This window comes from Helianthus annuus, chromosome 5 (genome assembly GCF_002127325.2).
Source record: "Helianthus annuus cultivar XRQ/B chromosome 5, HanXRQr2.0-SUNRISE, whole genome shotgun sequence".
NCBI classification, from domain to species: Eukaryota; Viridiplantae; Streptophyta; class Magnoliopsida; order Asterales; family Asteraceae; genus Helianthus; species Helianthus annuus.
Window position 1 is genome coordinate 147141867 of NC_035437.2, and position 18454 is coordinate 147160320.

At 33.7% G+C, this 18454-nt stretch overlaps 1 protein-coding gene and 1 long non-coding RNA gene across 2 annotated transcripts; one reads left to right on the plus strand and one right to left on the minus strand.

Moving 5' to 3' along the window:
- Positions 1-2667: 2667 nt before the first annotated feature.
- On the minus strand, positions 2668-7546 carry LOC110941456 (uncharacterized sugar kinase slr0537). The gene is made up of 8 exons (XM_022183093.2): positions 7288-7546; positions 5036-5299; positions 4876-4947; positions 4057-4095; positions 3818-3925; positions 3618-3715; positions 3123-3234; positions 2668-3046 (listed from the first exon to the last, which is right to left on the minus strand). The coding sequence occupies exons 1-8, from the start codon at positions 7447-7449 to the stop codon at positions 2792-2794; spliced, it is 1110 nt and encodes a 369-aa protein (XP_022038785.1). The 5' UTR covers positions 7450-7546; the 3' UTR covers positions 2668-2791.
- A 5639-nt stretch (positions 7547-13185) lies between these two features.
- On the plus strand, positions 13186-15096 carry LOC110941455. The gene is made up of 4 exons (XR_002594094.2): positions 13186-13517; positions 13779-14201; positions 14500-14588; positions 14799-15096. It is a non-coding gene; the product is annotated as an uncharacterized LOC110941455 (long non-coding RNA).
- Positions 15097-18454: the final 3358 nt, after the last annotated feature.

The following is an 18454-nucleotide window of genomic DNA, read 5'->3' on the forward strand; positions in this document are numbered from 1 at the left end:
ACAAGAGAACCTTACATCAAAGCAAATCTACACCATGTATCCCAATTACACACACTATCCTTACGCCTGTGTTTGTACCACAAAAAACCAAACGATTTTACATCTGAAAAGATTTCCGCCCTATTAACCTCCTTTGCTTTGAAAATGAAATCGTTACGGACCTTCCAAATTCGCCAGCAAGTAATAATGATTATACCTTGAATAGCTTCTTGATATACTGGAGACCGGCCGGAGTTAATTGAGATACTCAACAAGTCTTTAGCATCGAACGCATATATAACTGGAAGCCGACACCACTGCGCAACCGCTTCCCAAACGCTACAAGATAATCCGCAACCTGTGAATAAATGACTTGCCGTTTCCACACCTTCCCTGCATAAAGGACAATCCAAATCTGTCACGTGTATGTTCCTGTGGGCCAAGGCGACCTTAGTTGGAATTCTTTCTGAAATCGCTCTCCAAAAGAAAATATTGCACTTCGACGGTAACCATTTGCACCACGGAAAAGTTAATTCGGGGCTGCTGCTGTATCTGCTGGACAACCACCGCTTCACAGCTGCAACAAATCCCACATCACTGCCGCCATTCCAGTTCCATCCGTCTGCATTTTCTGCCAGAATAGTCGTTGAAGTTTGGTTTCTCAGACCCGTCAATTCAATAGTTTCATCCTGCGTAATCGGAACTTTCTTCCAATTCCACGCGAATTTAGTGATACCACCTTGTTTAAGAAGACGATCCGCAACTTTACACAACTTATCATTCTCAAGTCTATATAAACTTGGAAATTTAATTCTAAGAGGCGTATCGCCTACCCAAGGATCGAGCCAAAAACGGGTCATTTTACCATTCCCTATTTTGCTTTGCATTAAGGCTGTAAATTTTGACCCATCCACACTAACTCTATTTCCTCGTGTAACAATGTTCAGCCACACACCCCCTCCCCCACGCACAACCGGATACAACTCCCAATTCCTTGCTTTAAAATGAATCGCATCGATGACTTTTTTCCATAAAACATCCCCCTCTAATCTATAACGCCACAACCATTTAAGGATCAAAGCATCATTGCAATCTTCAAGCCTCGTTATACCCAAACCACCTTTATTCTTCGGAATTGTTATTTTCTCCCAGGCGACCCAATGAAGTTTTTTTACATCATCAATACCTCCCCATAAGAAATTCCTCATCAATCGTTCCAAGTCGTTAATAATCTTCTTAGGCGCTGAATAGAGAGAAAAATAATAGAGCGGTAAACTTTGTAATACCGATTTAACGAGGGTGAGTCGTCCGCCAATCGAAAGAACTTGTGCCTTCCATTTAGCTAACCGTCTCTTAAACACATCCAAAACCGGGTCCCAATTAACAATACGCGTCATATTCACGCCCACTTTAATACCTAGATAAAGAAATGTTTTGTAAAGTAGGAAATAATAACTTAATCATATTTAATATTAATTATTAAATGTTTTTTCACCAATGTGTGATATAGTAAATTAAACATTAATTATATAATTATTTCATTCCGCATATATAAACCGTTAACTTAAATTGTATTCTTTTGAAATAACTAACATTTAAGGCATATATAAACCGTTAACTTAAAAGTTATTAATAAAAATAACAAAAAATATTTATGACATACCAATAAATTTATTTTCAATTACTTTAAGTAAAAGTTATATTTAAAAGAAAAACAATAATAAAAATAATGTTATTTATATACAATATTATATATAATGTACTATGTTATTTTAGTCATATGAAGAATATATATACTTGTGTATTACATATTTTTTTAGTATTCAACATGTGATACATATTTTTTAGTATTCAACTTTACGTGCATATTTTTATTTACGTGTCGGTATGAATTCGATTTGCCCTATATGACGCAAACTTTTTATGGAAACGAGTTAAATCAAATATAGCACGTTTTTAATTAAAAAAACATTCTTTACGTACTTACTTCTATGTACGTTTCTGTATAAATTCGAGTTGGTGTATGTTTCAACGTAAACTTTTTTGGGAAATGAGTGAGGTCAAATATAATATGTTTCCGTGTTTGTTTTATGAATGTTCCGTTAATTTTGTCTCGAACCGAGTGGAGTCAAATTGTGGTTTTTTCCCCTTTTTTCAAAAGTTCTAATTAATTTCTTTTGATTATACGTGTCAGATTTTCCGTTATACCCGTTACGTTTTCCATAATATGTCTAAATGCACGTTTTCACATGGTTAACGCATCACATGATGTTTGGACTAATCCATTCGATCTTTGCGATGTACCCGCACCGTAACCCGTGCGGGTCTTATTGCTAGTTTCAAATAAATGTATGATATTTTAAGGTGAAAAGGTAGGAGACAATTTCAAATAATGTATGATATTTTAAGATATTTTACCTTTTCCACCTACTTTTTAAAATGGACCTACAAACTGTTGGGCTAACAGTTATTGGACCATGGGCTAAGGTATATTATGTATATATAATACAACTCAACGTCTCTAAGGCATACCATGGGTAATGAGATACCTAACTGCTGCTGGGCTAATAACACTTGTGTGCATCCACTTCTTAAATCCGGTTACCGGCCTGACGAGTGGACCATTAATGTGTCCGGTTCGATATCCAGCCCGGCTCATCTTATGTTGCTCTAAATTGTTGAGAACTATAACGAAATAAAAGACTTGACATTTGTTAGATTTTTATAAAAGTCTTTAAATCCATTCAATAAATTAGACACACCAAGAATGTCTAACTTAACAACTTAGACTCAATTCAACAAACAACTCTTCTTAGAGATCTTGTACGACGACAGGAGCAGAAAGACCGTTGGTTTTCATCTGCTTATACATCCACTGCCAATTTTCCGCCGACACCTCGCCGCCAAGGGACCGAATCACAGACCCGCCACTGCAAGACCCGACAATGCAACATTCTTCAAGCGACAACCCTTTTACCAAACCGTACAAAAAACCTCCTGCAAAAAGATCGCCTGCTCCCGTGGCATCAACGGCATTTGTTTGCCCGACAGCTGGAATTCTCACCACCTATATTATTTATACATATACTTTACATGAAAAAATCTAGAAAAGAAATCATAAAAAGCTAAATTCAAAGGTTGACCTCTTTCTTATGTCTTGCGATACATCCGTTTGCACCTAATGTTACAACCGCCCATTGGCAATATTTGCCCAACACATCAATTGCAGCCTCTGGCCGAACAGCCTCCTCCCCACTGCATATTATTAACATGGAAAATGGGCAGATTAGATAAAAGATCGATACGGAATCAGGTAAAACATTTGGCTGCCTTCAAGGGGGTTAAAGGAAGCGTGTCAGGTTGGTTTAGGCCTATAAACAAACCACATGAACAAAAACGAAGCTTGTTCGTGTCGTTCATTTAACTTTAACCGAACAAACAAGGATACTTAAACGAGCGGAGTTTCTTGTTCATGCTTGTTTGTTAAGAAAATGAACATGTCCGTGCGCATTTATGTTTGTTCACTAATATTCTAAACAAACATAAATGAAGAAAATGAATGTGTTCTTATTGTTCATCACTCGAGTACCTGTTTCCTTTCTAGCTAGATTTTTTGTATGTTCGAGATAAAATCTCACCTTAAAAGTTCAGCTGCTTCATCTTCATTGGCAAAGCAAAGATCAATGTTACCCGACTCCAGTAGTTGTAAAAGAGGTGCCCTAAATTTTCGAACCATCTGCCCGTGTAAAGTAGTGTCAATATTACATTCTCATAATGCCTATATTTTGAAATTTAATAAAAGATTACAGATTAGAGAAAAGAAAACAAAAAGATTTACCTCGAAACTAGCCAAATCTAGAGATATAAGAACACCTTCTTGTTTGGCCATTTTGATAGCCGCATTAATAACTTCTAAATTGTATATACTATATCTCATCACCAACCACTATACCATAAAAAAATATACAAAAGAAATTAGCAAATATCAAAAATAAAATAATGAATTTAAGATCATTATTGACAATAATTCTAATTTTAGATCAACTTTGGATAATTGAACGATAGATTCTTTATTACCTTAGAGCCTTTAAAATCCTCCCTCTTTAGTTCACCAGCCTGAAAATAAAAATCATGTAGAATTTATGTAAGTTTACCATGTCAAAAAAAAAAAAAAACAAAAAAACAAAAAAACCTTATAAAAGTACGATAGATGTGGCAAAATCGGTGGGTTGAGCTACGGGTCAGGTCAAGACAAGTTCCGGTCAAAATGGGCAATTATTAATTTTTACTATGGTAAACAACTAAACAAGGCTTGGGCACCAACAATTAATTTGTAAAATACGGTCATAAAAACAACACTATATAATTAAAAGTTATAACCTACTTTTTCATGAGTTAGAAGGTTTTCACTTTTATGAATTTTGGAAATCTTTTGACTCATTCGCGGGCTCAGCACGTTTTATCACCTTCCATATTAGCCAACTTTTCACATACTACCCATTTGACCCACTTACATAGAAATTAGGGGCTGTTTGGCAACTTCTGAATGGTTAAGTGTTGATCCAGTAAGAGGTCTGAACCATTAAGTGCTGAACCAGTAAGAGGTCTGTCTGAACCATTAAGAGCCAGTATAATGCTTAACCGTTCAGAGGCAAATGTCTGACCAATTCAGATTAGAGGTCTTAACCATTCAGACTCAGTATAATGCTTAACCATTCAGAGGCAAATGTCTGAACCATTCAGACATCTGCTCACGAAACAAACAGTCTGAACCATTAAGTAGTGAACCAATAAGAGGTTTGAACCATTAAGATCTAAACAACAGCCCCTTAGTCAATTTGCGACCAATAAGATTACGTACAGATATAAACGATGAAGTGTGAAACTAGAGCACACCTGTACTTTAGCAGCAGTAGCAAGGCAGGGTCTCATAGTACGATTACCTAACGGATCAACCAAGCAAATACACTGCGCCACATCATCAACAAACAGATTTCAGCACTTAAATTTCAATATCAAAAACACCAAAAGGAACTGTTGCTCTTATGAAGCTCACCTGAGCCGTATGTTCATCTTTCACCCTCAATCTTGATATATTTACACCACAAAGGCTCATGTTTTTCAAGAACAGAGCACCCTGTTCATCGTCTCCACATGCTCCAATTACTCCACACGAGATCCCAAAACCCGCTGCAAGCCCTCTAATGGTGTTGGTTACACTCCCTCCGGCTATAGTTTTTACGGGGGGTAGATCGTTTGGTGAAGATAAAATATGGGTATCAACCTCTTTTAGTATATCTTTCAACTCTTCGGCTGCAACCTACCAAAAGAGAAGTAAAACTAATATGTAAGCTAACTAACAACAGAATTTGGTAACAGTATTCGCAACTATTATCATTTAAGAACACGAAAAGGGGTATTCACCATTTTAAATTGTGTATGAGAGTTGAAAAAAACATGAAACAACGTGATATAAAAATGTTCGACCCCAATTCGCATATTTCCTCTTGAAGTATGCACACATTCATATAATATGTGTGTGTTGAAGAAGTGATTAGTGTGACTTAAAATTCGCATATTTCCTCTTAGAAAGGTAAGACAAGATTTACTTTTTCAAAATCTTTTCAAGATTCGGGTCAAGTGGCAAATCTTTGTCTGCCGTTAAAAGATAAATGACTACATAAGGGTGTTTCTATATTTACACCCATTTTTAGTGGTGTACTACGCTACATGCTACCTGTCACATCAGCCGTTTCAACTCTTAAAGGGCGTTTACTTTTAGCCATTCCAGTCAAACGCGTAGCCATGTAACGGCAGTTAAACGGCGTATAGCGATGTAAGAGCATTGACATCGGAATACAGAATAACCATTGCCCCCCCCCCCCCCCCCCCAAAAAAAAAAAAAAAAAAAAAAAATTCAATTCTCCATATCTCTCTCTAATCAATTAAATAAATTCCTTCTACTCACAATAAAAGTATAGGGAATAGATATGGGGAGTGACTAATGATTTCCTTAATATATTCCTTGTATAAGGAAACCGGATACAGTGCAAACATTTGACGAAAGCCTAAAACTTTTCCTTAAAATATAGGGATGGGATGATATAGGGATTCCGATGTGAATGCTCTAAAAGGCAGTACCTCAACACCTGTTACATGCCTAAATCTCATGAAAAATTACAAGAAACTTGATCTTACAGGATCATAAAACCCTACAAATTCAACATTTCAACTAATGATTCTGTAGCAGAAAAATGAATGGCGAACTTGAGATCGAGTTAAAAATGAGAATTAAGCAATTGATTACATGGGTTTTGATTAAGCAAAATAAGTAGTTAAATAACACAATTATAGGCTGAATAAATTATAAATAGCAAGAAAATAAGGAAGATTTAGGGGTGGACATGTGCGGACAATCAAGAACTTATTGATTATTACCATAGATCCGAAATATAATAAATCGAAACACACCCTATAGGTCATATCTTCAATAATTGATTATTGTAAAATGACAATGATGAAAGTAATCTACAGTTTTATAAAGGGAGAGGCTATACGCACACCACCGTTACTAATCAAACCCCTATTGATTTGATGTTATATTGCCGTATACGAGTGTACATTTTTTCTGGTACACTCCTGTATAGGGCATCATACGTTGCCCTATACGCCTGTATAAAAGCAGCCAAGGATACCGTATACACCCATACAGAAATATACAGCCGTTATGCGCATGTCGTGGAACTCCCTTTTCGGGATATACATGTAAAAAAACTAGAACACCCTTTATATACATATATATCCTAGATGGTGATATGGGTAAGACAAGCTTTACTTTTTCAAGATCTTTTCAAGATTCTGGTAAAGTAGCAAATCTTTGTCCATTGACAAAATAACTTCATAGTGCTTCTACTGTTAAAACAAACACAAACCCATGACCAATTAGTGTTCTTTAACAATACCATAATCCCCAAATCTCATTGCATTTCGTAAGCTTATATGATCATAATTCATAAAAATAAAAATAAAAAAAACCCACGAAATTCAATTAAATTACCATGATCAATTATTTTGTTTTAATTACATCATAATCCCCAAATCTCATTCATATAATTAAAAAATAAAAACCACCAAATTTAGTTAATGAATGACCATCCTCAGATCCTCAAAATTAAGAACTAACTAACCAACCCAATTACTATTATAATTTAAGCAATTGATCACATGGGTTTTGATCCAACTAAATAAGTAGTTAAACAACAGAATTATAGGTTAAATAATAAGCAAGATTTAGGGGAGAATGTGTACGGGAAAGGAGCCACCAGGTTCGCCAGGAATTGTGGAGAGGATGGAAGAGTCAACGCGTGCTATGTGGTCAACGAGGGCGGCTGGAAGAAGGCCGAGAATGACCGGAGCAGCGGCGGAATCGCCGGAATTGTGAGTGGGTTTGGGGAGGAATTCGGCAACCATAATTGGGGGTTTCTGGGTTTGTGGTGTGGGAGAAAGAAGGCTCTGTTATCTCTCCTTTCCACTTGGGGTTGAGTGTTCTTCTCCTTTATATAATGCTCATTTGATGTGTGTATTCTGTGTGGTTAATGTGTAAGGGTGTAAGGGGTGCTCACCTAATAGGTGACTCCCCTCTCTTACGCCCAACCAATCCTCGTGTGTCACGTCAACTCCCCTCTTAAACTCCCCTAACACCCTAAATTGATGGCGGCACTCCCCTCTTAGGTGAATTGGTTTTTTTTTTTTAAAAAAAAAGAAAAACATTCATTGGTCACTCCCTCTCTCTCTCCTCCCTCTCTCTTCGGTGAGCCGCCACCGGTTCTCTCTCCTCTCTCTACTCACCGCATGGATGGCGGTGTTCTTGCCGAGCGGGAAAAGGGGTCACCGCATGGGGTTGCCAAAGGCACCCCGTGCACCCTAATAGTATTTTAGATATTTTAGATATAAGATATGAGACTAACTATAGTTTATTGTATTAACTTTTTATATGTACACTAAATTGAATAAAATTTTAAATAAATAGTATAGTTGATAAATAACATAAGAGGTGCCAAACGGTTTGTAGTCGAGGGCCCTTAGTCGTATTCGTTGTTTTAGTTAACTTGCCATATTCGCTGGTGGTTTAGAGACCTGACACTGACGGTGTCGTGGCTAGTGCTTGTGTCCTAGTTGTTGCATTTGATCATGTTGCATTGGCCTTAATTATTTGTTGCTTCTCTACTTTAAGGGTCAACTTACACACGTTATTGTAGGAACAATACTTCTATAGCTTAAACATGTCCGAGATCTCAGGTTTCAAATCCCCTATGGACCTCCCAAACACTTGTTCTTCTTCCTTGTCCACAACATAATGCATTCATAAGAGGTCTAAGAGATTGATGAACTCTTCAAACGACATTGTCCCCTGCGTAACCTGATGATACTCCAAGGAAGCCTTTTGAAGATGTTTGGTCACTAGGAATTTTCGGCTAAATAGCTTCTTCATATTTACCCATGACTTAGCGTGAGCCTTAACCTTAGCCTTACCTTCCCTTTTTATTGCCTCTTGACTTGTTCCCACCAAAAAGAAGCCGAATTCTTCAGCTTAATTGCCACCACTTTGACCTTCAACCGGTCGGGAATCTCTTTGAGGTTAAAACCCTCTAGACAGTGTTGATTCGGTCAATAAAGTCCTCAGCTAAAACGCTCCAGTCAAAGTCAAAATCTGGAATTTCAGTCGTGAGAAGTGTAGGAAGGAATCTATATGGGGTAGGGTTATTGTAAAAATGTGTGTTTTGTGAGAAGTGTAGGAAGAAATCTACACCCTTTGATCTATAATCTAATGGTTGAGATTATAATGGCAAAATTATAAATAGTGTTTACCATTAAAATAATTAATTTTCTATATTAAGGGTATAAAGGTAAATTTAACATTTTTAAATTCAAAAAACCACATGCAATGCACATGCAAGTTCACCGTTTTTAAACGTCAATAACTTTTTATACGTAACTTTAAAGAAAATACACCATAATAACGAATGTTTTTTATCTTTAATATGGGTACCATATTGCTATACTTATATAGAGAAAAAAAATTACGTTTCGATCGGATGTTTTAGTCCATGGTGTTTTGTCTCTCTTGTTTTAATTGTATAATGATTCAAGACGTTGTGTTTTACAGTAAAATACCATGAACGTATATAAGACATCATACCATTGAATTTAACAAACTACTTACAGTAAAACACCATGAACGTATATAAGATACCATAACATTGAGCTCAGCAGACTACCATTTTCTTATACAGAAACACCATGGAACTAAAATAAAACACCATAGAAAACAAGACACCATACAAGTATACAAAGACACCATTCCATTAGCAATAAAAAAATATCATTATATTCGACGAGCTAACTTTTTCCTTTTACAAGACACCATAATCTGCTTTGAATTCCTAAAATAAAACAACATAGAAAACAAGATTGAAAGATTGAATGTAAACGATATTTGCAATGTTATGGTATCTTATATATGTTCATGGTGTTTTACTGTAAAACACAACGCTTTGAATCACTATACAATTAAAACAACACAGACAAAACACCATGGACTAAAACATTCGATTGAAACGTAATTTCTTTTCTCTATATAAGTATAGTAATAGCAATATGATACTCATAGTAAAGATAAAAATTTTCTATATAAGTATAGCAATATGGTACTCATATTAAAGATAAAAAAAAACACTCATTATTATGGTGTATTTTTTTTTAAAAAAAAGTTACTTATAAAATATTATTGACGTTTAAAAAAAGACGGGGGAACTTGCATGTGCATTGCATGTGGGTTTTTGAATTTTATCTTTAATTAAGTTTTTTTATTAAATTACTTAATTGTCTTTATCCTAATAAATTAAATAATGACATATGTCCTTATCACGTTCTTTCTTATCCTTCTCACAAATTTCATTCTTTTTACAGGATGTTAATTCATATATACCCCTAAACTTGTAAAATTATATATTTTCTTAAAACATAAAAATTTAATCTAGTACAATACTCTTCGAGCATGGTATGTAATTTTAAAAGTTGAAAATGGGTGAAATTGCCAAACATACTTAAATTTATTTTATCTTTATCTATTTAAAGTAAATAAAAAGATTCATTATTTTAATAATTGGTAAGATGACGAACAATTGTCATTATACGGTAATAGATTATGATCAAATTTATATATCGTCTTTCGGCTGTGGATTGGGTAAGCATGTTCAATGCCTTTCCACTAAAGGTCAAATGTTCAAGGTTGGTGAAGTGGATGATGATATTATAATTACATCATTTTAAAAAACTTAATATCGGTTTTAGGTTGTTTGGGTTAAAAGAATTGGAAATATTTTCGGGTTCTCTGATTTAATCGAATTAGTTTTCTTGAGTTTGGAATTTTTCAAAGTAAGTTTGTATTAGATTCTAATTACATCGATTCAAATTCGAGTTAATTCAATTAATATCTCTTCAATTCGGTTGAGGATGTGAGGTTGATGCACTGCGTAAATAAAACGGTAAGAATAATGTTTTTTTTCTTAAAATTTATATAAAATCTGAATTTGGGTCAGTTCTGTTCAAAACTCACAAACTCTTAACTTGATTCGAAAAACCAAATCTGAATTTGGTCAATGTGAATCGGAAAACCAAATTCGAATTCCGTTTATGTTCAAGTTTCGTGAAATAAGAGTAACTAGGCAAGTAAGCAACCAAAACATACTTTGATTTTCTCTAAACTTTTGGAGGAAAAACATGTTATACAAATTGCTAAAACCTTGCATAGACCTTCTACTCGGTTCACGCTAATATATAAAGTATATGAGTAGTGGTGGACCCATGATTTTTTTTTCATTGGGGTCCATTTTTTTGTTTAAGAATTTTTCACAACCAAACATTAAAATTTTCGGGTCGGTCATCGTAGTCGAGTGGGCTAGGAAATAATGTAGAAGCATTTAGTGGACATGAAACCACTATATTATATGTTGGAAGTTTTATTTGGTAATCAAATGTTAAATAAAATCGATATTCAATTTATCATTTTAAACAAGCAAATTAGATGGTCATTGGGTGGCTGTGCTGTTTTAAAACATTAATTTAATTTTGATGAAAAAATAAACTAAAAAAACAAGACATGTAAGACTTGCACTTAGGATCCATTTGTTGGAACACAAGGGGATTTACCACCACACCATCTTTGCTTTTAATACTATGAGGTCCAATTAATTTATTTTATGAGGTCCTTGAAAAATTTAACATACGGTTCTACTATTTTCTAAAAAAAGATTGGGGTCCGTGGACCCCGACCCGGACCATGTGAGTCCGCCCCTGTATATGACCATCGAAACTCATAATCATGATCTTAAGCATGAGACCATATAATAATGGATGAAACTACCTAAACACGATTGGTTATTTTGGCAAAAAAACACATTCATGAGCTTTTATTACATCTCAAACGGGTGAAGTGTTACTAAACTAATCGAAAGTCTTCAAGTAAATTACAATCATCTAAAAAGTATGTCGAAGAAACTGGGTCAAAATTCACCGAGTATGTCAATGCGTGTGAAACATGTCTATACTATGATTTCTTGTTTTTCAACAGTGGATTCTTCTAATCCTTTTGGAAGGATAAGGAGTGACTTTCCATGTCAATGCCTACTAATAATTTGAGGATCCAAATCTAGTGTCAATTCAGACCAGGGGTGTAATTTGTAAAGCAACTGGTTCACTAGTGAGTTTAGTTTGATCGGCTCACTAAAAATTTAACTTTAGTTGAGGTTAAACGCTCGAATTAAACTTATGATTTAATAGAATAAATAAACGACCTCAAACGCAGGTTTTATATGTCATGTTTGATTAACTCCTTAGTCAGAACGAGCATATCACTTACAGTCTTACACACATATTATAATATGATACATTATAATATTGTGTTATATTACTTACTATATTATATTATATAAAAGTTTAAAGTTTAATATAATATAATATTTGTTTTTACATAAAAACAAAATAATAAATAAATAATCAAATGAACCAAGCCCAACCAAGCTTGTTATATTACTAGAGTCGAGCTTCAACATTAAGCCTAAACCAGAGCACAATCTATATTTTATACACCAAGTTTGATTAGGTTGCTAGTCTGGACCAGCATAACATAATATATATAGTATGTATTCAAAAACAAAATGATAACTAAATAAGTAAACGAACTTAGCTCAAACAAGCTTGTAAAATTACAAAATCAAACTTGAGGTTTTACATAAGAATCTAAACGAGTAGCTTTAGATTCAAGTTCTCCTTAGTCATGATTTTTATACAACGCTCAAAGTTTGGACTCGTTCATGTCTAATCTCTTTTTTTTTTAAACAACCATTCTTTTACACCTAAACTACCATCAAATTTTGTAATTATAAGAATTTAAACCATACCATTTTCATATAGGCAAGCCCAGTAAGTCATCTCTAGGCTCTAGCTATACGTGAGGAATAACAATTTTGCACAAATTTCTTATAGTAGTGTCAAATAAAGCATTTTAAAAAGTATAGACGGATTTATACTTTTAAATATTTAGTTGACATTTTTTTTAAAGTAATTCTATCCTAAAATCTTTAGAATAGTTGACATTTTTTTAAAGTAATTCTATCCAAAAATCTTTAGAAATTGCGTTGGATTGTTTTCATTCAGGATCTTAAAAAAAAAAACCTAGGTTACACTACAAAGTGGTATTATGCGTTTTCCCAAGCCAAAATACTTACAGTATTATTCTTATAATTTTATAGTCATATTAATTGGAATTCATTTTCACTTAACTCGGTTGAATCTAATCTAATCTATACTATATTATAAAGCATTTTCCTAGGGACTTCTTAAAAATTAAGAGGTACAAATAGAAATGCTTAGTATACAACACACAATGCGTATATTAATTATGTTTGAGGGGTATAATTGTCTTTTTTACACCCTATCACTCTATTTAATATAAAGAAACTCAAGAATTAAGAGTTATGTATGAAAACCGAACATTTAATTCTACAATTACTTTCAATACATTAAATAGGAAACTTATAAAAAATAATTCATAATGCTACATATTTTGATATAATGTTTTACCTAATTTATTTTAAACCTAAAATAAAATCTGATTATGAGGTTGGCTTTGGTGATAGTATGGTAATATTGACTGGGTTTTCTCTCCTAAAATTTCCCTTCTCTTCTAAAATTTCTTCCATCTCTACACTTAAAACCCTAAAACGTTGAATCAAGACGCAAGAGGGATTACAAGGTACATTAATTTCAATTATAATAATCTTCGTCCTTATCACTCGCAATTGAATGCACTCTTCATCATGGGCAAGTGAATGGTTCACCGGTTCAATTTGCCATCAACAAATGGCAACTCAATCATCAAGGCAATCATTGCAGTCAGTTTCACTCTCATCTCCCTTATAACTTGTCGATCCATGCTGCTCTTCAAAAGGGATTGCGGGTGCTCTGACCGCTGGTCGGTATGGTTCCACCTTTTGGTTTCGATTATAGTTGTTGTTGTTGTTGATCGATGTTTTTGAATTAACACTGCTTAGGTTTTACGTAATTTGATTAAATCGGTTTTGTTTTGATTATCCGTTAAACGATCTGATTACATCCCGGTAGTGGTCAGTTGGTTTTTTAACTGAAAATTGAAATTCAACCAGAAGTACATTATCTGAGTATACTGTTTTTTCTAAGGTTTATCTGTTTATTTATTGTTTGATGGATGTTCTTATCAGCTAGAAAATGGAAAGAAAGATTATAGTAGGAGCAAGGAGTACAAGTTGATACCAGAACAACTTTGACATTCCTTCTTGCAGAAACATTTGAACCTTTTGTCAATGCTGTAAGTTTTAGTTTTTTCCGGGGTCGTATCTAGGGGTGTTTAGTATGCGATTCGGATTCGAAAAATTTGAAATTTGAGTCTATTTGAATTTGATTATCAAGCTTCGAAATCAGTTTTCAAAACTTAAAATTCGATTCGATTGATGGGAGTGGGTTGGTGGAGGTTGAGAAGAAGAATGTGAAGAAGGCTCAGGTTTTGTATGATGCGATTGATGGGAGTGGCGGGTTTTATCGGTCGCCGGTTGAGAAGTCGGTTAGGTCGTTGGTGAATGTGCCGTTTACGCTTGAGAGGGCGGAGTAACTTCATCACCCAATAGGTATGGATAATTATTGTTTATTAGTTATTACTCAGTTTTGTTTGATTTTGTTATTTGGTGTTAAATTTTTATGCTTGAAAAGTTTATAGATTATATGCTAAATTGGTTGTTGTAAGCCTTGTTAAATTTTGACAGAAAACATCACAGACAAATATTATTTGATATTTTAACTTGAGAAACCATAGAACTATAGATGTATTTCTAGCAGGTAATAGGTTCATGGAATCTGCATCTTTCCTTGGTGATGTCATTTATTAGTTTAAGATTTTTGTTTTTTTTCCTTGGTAACACCTTAAAGTTATTGGAGTGGATGATGATGACCCAAAAGCAAATCTGTGAAAGGATCGTAGTGAAAAAAGCTATCAAGCCTACATGGCCCCAAGGAAGGTATGTCTTTTTGCACAAATTGAGTTTAAATTTTATTATCATGTTATTTAAGTACAAATTAGATGGTATTTTATTCATTTGTTACCAGATGCGCTTGATTAATTGCTATACATTTAACTATTCACCACTTTGTTTTATTTAGGAGCAAAATTATATATGCGCAACTGTTTTTCTGATGACTTGTGTTATGATTGATATTGCTATTGTTAGACGGATTCTTATGGCAACCTAAGTACTAGGGGCAGAAAAAAATGAGAAACCTTATGCACCAGCAGCCATGGAAAGGAAAGAAGCCTCACTTTGGCATAAGGCCCAGTGCCTTCTTTATTTTATGTTGATTGTGTTTTTTTACGGACGACATGGGTACACATTTCAAGAAACTACTCTATAAACCTTCACTTAAGTTAGTTTCAATATGTCATTCATGTATGTGGACTACTATACTTCATGAACTGTATCAAATGTTTTAGATCATATGTCCTAAAAATAATACGCCTTGTTTCCCAAACATTTTTTTGTGCTCGAATGTATATACAACGTAGCATGCTATTATTTAACCGCCCCGTGTATCCATTAAAAAAAACTTATCATTTAAAGACCTCGTATTATCGACCCCGCTGCAACGCGCGGGTTTCCCATTAGTATTAATAAAAGAGTTCACTTAATGCCACATGGCATATAATTCTAAAAAAAAACTCTCAATAATGCCACATGACATTTTCTCCATTAATTCATTAATATTAATGATATTATTAATTAATTAATATTTAATTATAATATATAATTAAAAAATATATAAATTATCTATAGGATTAAAACCTTTAATTTTATTACTTCTTAAAATGGATAAGCATAATCCAACATGACATTTTCTCCACCAATTCATTAATATTAATGATATTATTAATCAATATCTAATTCTAATTTATCATTAAAAAATATAAATTATCTATAATTTTAAAACCTATGATTTTATTATTTCTTAAAATGGATAAGCATATGGTTTGGTTTATGTTATCTATTTTACGTAAATCAAGTTTGAGAAAAAAAATAATTGCTATTATCTAAGAAACATCGTGTTACACTATTGAAATGTTATTTTTATAGTGTTACGTTATTAACATGTTATTTTTTAATTATATTCATCAATATTTCATATCAACACCACAAAAAATATGTAAAATAATAATATTCGGATTTGATTTTATATATTAGAAATAATGAAATATTTTGTGATGAATTTATCTATTAATTCAAACAAAAATTAATTAATTAATAATATTACTAATGAATTGAAAGAGAGAATATTATATAACATTATCTGTAATTTTTTATTAGAATTAGATATACCATTACCCATCACATTCCATCTCCATCACCACCGTTTTCAGCCACCAACTCTCTCTCAATTAAGATTTAAGAGTCTTCTCATTATCATACCAAAATTTTAAAGAAACCTTTATGTGTTCATCGGTTTTTTTCTACTTCGTCTCATTCCCCAAGATAAGGATGAGATTTAAAAATTTTCTTCACATTCTTTATGTAACGTATCATAATATAATATAGAAATTTAGTTGTTATATAAATATATATTTTATGTATATCTAATTGTTATTACTAAAGCAACAAATAAATATAAAGTATTTACTTAAACGTATCATTTATAGTGAGTAGTGTTATATTGTCTTTAATTTCGTATGGATAGTTCATGTTAAGGTAATATGTGTTTATATCAAAACTTATTTTTAACGTGCAATATCAAGAATAATTAAAATTTTATAATTGTTTTGTTCTTCGAATACAATCAATCTTATCATTCAACCCGTGTAAGACACGGGACTATAAACTAGTACTCAACAAAAGTATAGAAATGGAGATGAATAAATAAAAAAAAATACCTAAATAATATTTGTGATAAAACAAGAGAGAAATAGAGAGAAAACTAATTCAATCATCTGACATATACATCGTATATATATACTATTACAATAGAACCCTAAAAGCCTAAAGCCCATAAACATTGGATTGGGCTGTAAAATTGTTGCATTCATAACACTCCCCCTCAGACATTTTATATTATACACTGTCAACATTATACATTGGAAGATATTGGCTCGGTTCTTCAGGACCGATATTAACTGACACTTCAGGATCAGTTATACTACCTCATTAAAACCTTACTAAGAAAACCCAGTGGGACAAAACTTAGTTAAGGAAAAAGAGTACAACATATATATTACTCCCCCTCAATTTTACATATAGCTCTTAGTTTGTGGAATTCAATCTCAGTAATAATCGCTTGACTTGATCTTTGATGTAGTCTTCTTTGCTTAGGCTTCTTTTGATTCAAGTTGCATTGCCTTTAAATAGTACAACTCAACTTCTTCTGATTCAGCTTTCTTTTATTGACTCCAGTCTTCACCTGTCTTGAATGTGTTGAAATCATTGATTTCCATTAGTAACATATTTAGATTGAGATTGAGCTTTGTGGGGGTCTAATAGATATCCTTCATTGTCATAATCCGATAGTTGCGACTCCATATTTTCTCATGAAAAATATCATGTCTCGAATTCCATATCATTTAATACGCTTTGTAATTATGCCTCGTTAAAAACCTTGCTAGGAAAAACCCAATGGGACAAAACCGTAGCTAAGGGAAAAATAGTGCATTGCGCATTATACATAATTAACAACATGCTCCAGGATGATGTGAAGTCAGTATTTCAGTGCCTATAAGATAAACTGATGCTATTGGATCCGTTATGTTGCTTCATCAAAAACCTTACTAAGAAAATCTAATAGAAAAACTTAGTAAAGGGAAAAAGAGTGCAATATATTAAATTGGAACTGTAACCTTGCCAATACATCTATCAGGAACGCAATATTAGGTGTCGTCTTGTGTAACACCTCGAATTTTTGTGTCCAATAATGTGTTAACACGTGTCATTTGTTTACACGTGGCATTGATATTAAATAAATGATTAATATTGACAAACCTTGAAAGTATATAAATTCGAGGGTTATAAATGTCAAACAAGGGTAAATATACTGTATAGTAACCCTAAATGGTGCTTGTACCTTCAAACGAATAAATCATGAATCGTACGGAAGCGAAACGCGAAAGAAAGTGAGAGATTACAAGCTACATGGGGTTAACTGTGTCAACATGTTTAATTATACCTCTGAGTGACCCTTTAACGCTCCCGAGGCTTTGTAACAGTATTATACGCTCACAAGAACATATTGTATAAATTCCGCGAAGTTCCGTTTTAAAACAAGAAAGTTATAACCAAATTCGTATGAGAAGGGTTAAAAGCGTCAACAATGAAAGTTAAGGCTTTCTGAATAATTAATAAACTAAATGGGGACTTAACAACGCGGGTAAATAACACGAGGTCCTTAGTTGTAATTAACCGAGGGCCAAACCGCAAAGTTACCCCTTCAAACCCGAAAGGTCAGGTAAATCATTGCGAAAGATTTCGTTATTAATTACCAGATTCTGATAATCATTACAAAAGATTTAAAATTCTGGAAATCTAACCTCTCGCGACCCGCGTGAAGTCTCGGGTTAAGTTGAGGCGGGCCGCGAGCCACCTCTTTTACTCGCCTGTTATTTAAACCTCAGGCGACCCGCATTAAAACATGCATGGAACTCCCATGCGGGCCGCGTGGGACGCCCAGATGCAGAATGATTGTAGTTTCTTGCCTTTTGAGCTTGTGAACGATCAAAACGCCAATAAATGAGGCATGGGCACCCTATACTCGACCCATAGCTCTATGGGACACCTACCCATCATCCATGATCAGTGTAGATTGTTGTGTAATGATCTTGAAGGCTTTGTGTCACTATAAATAGCCACATTTG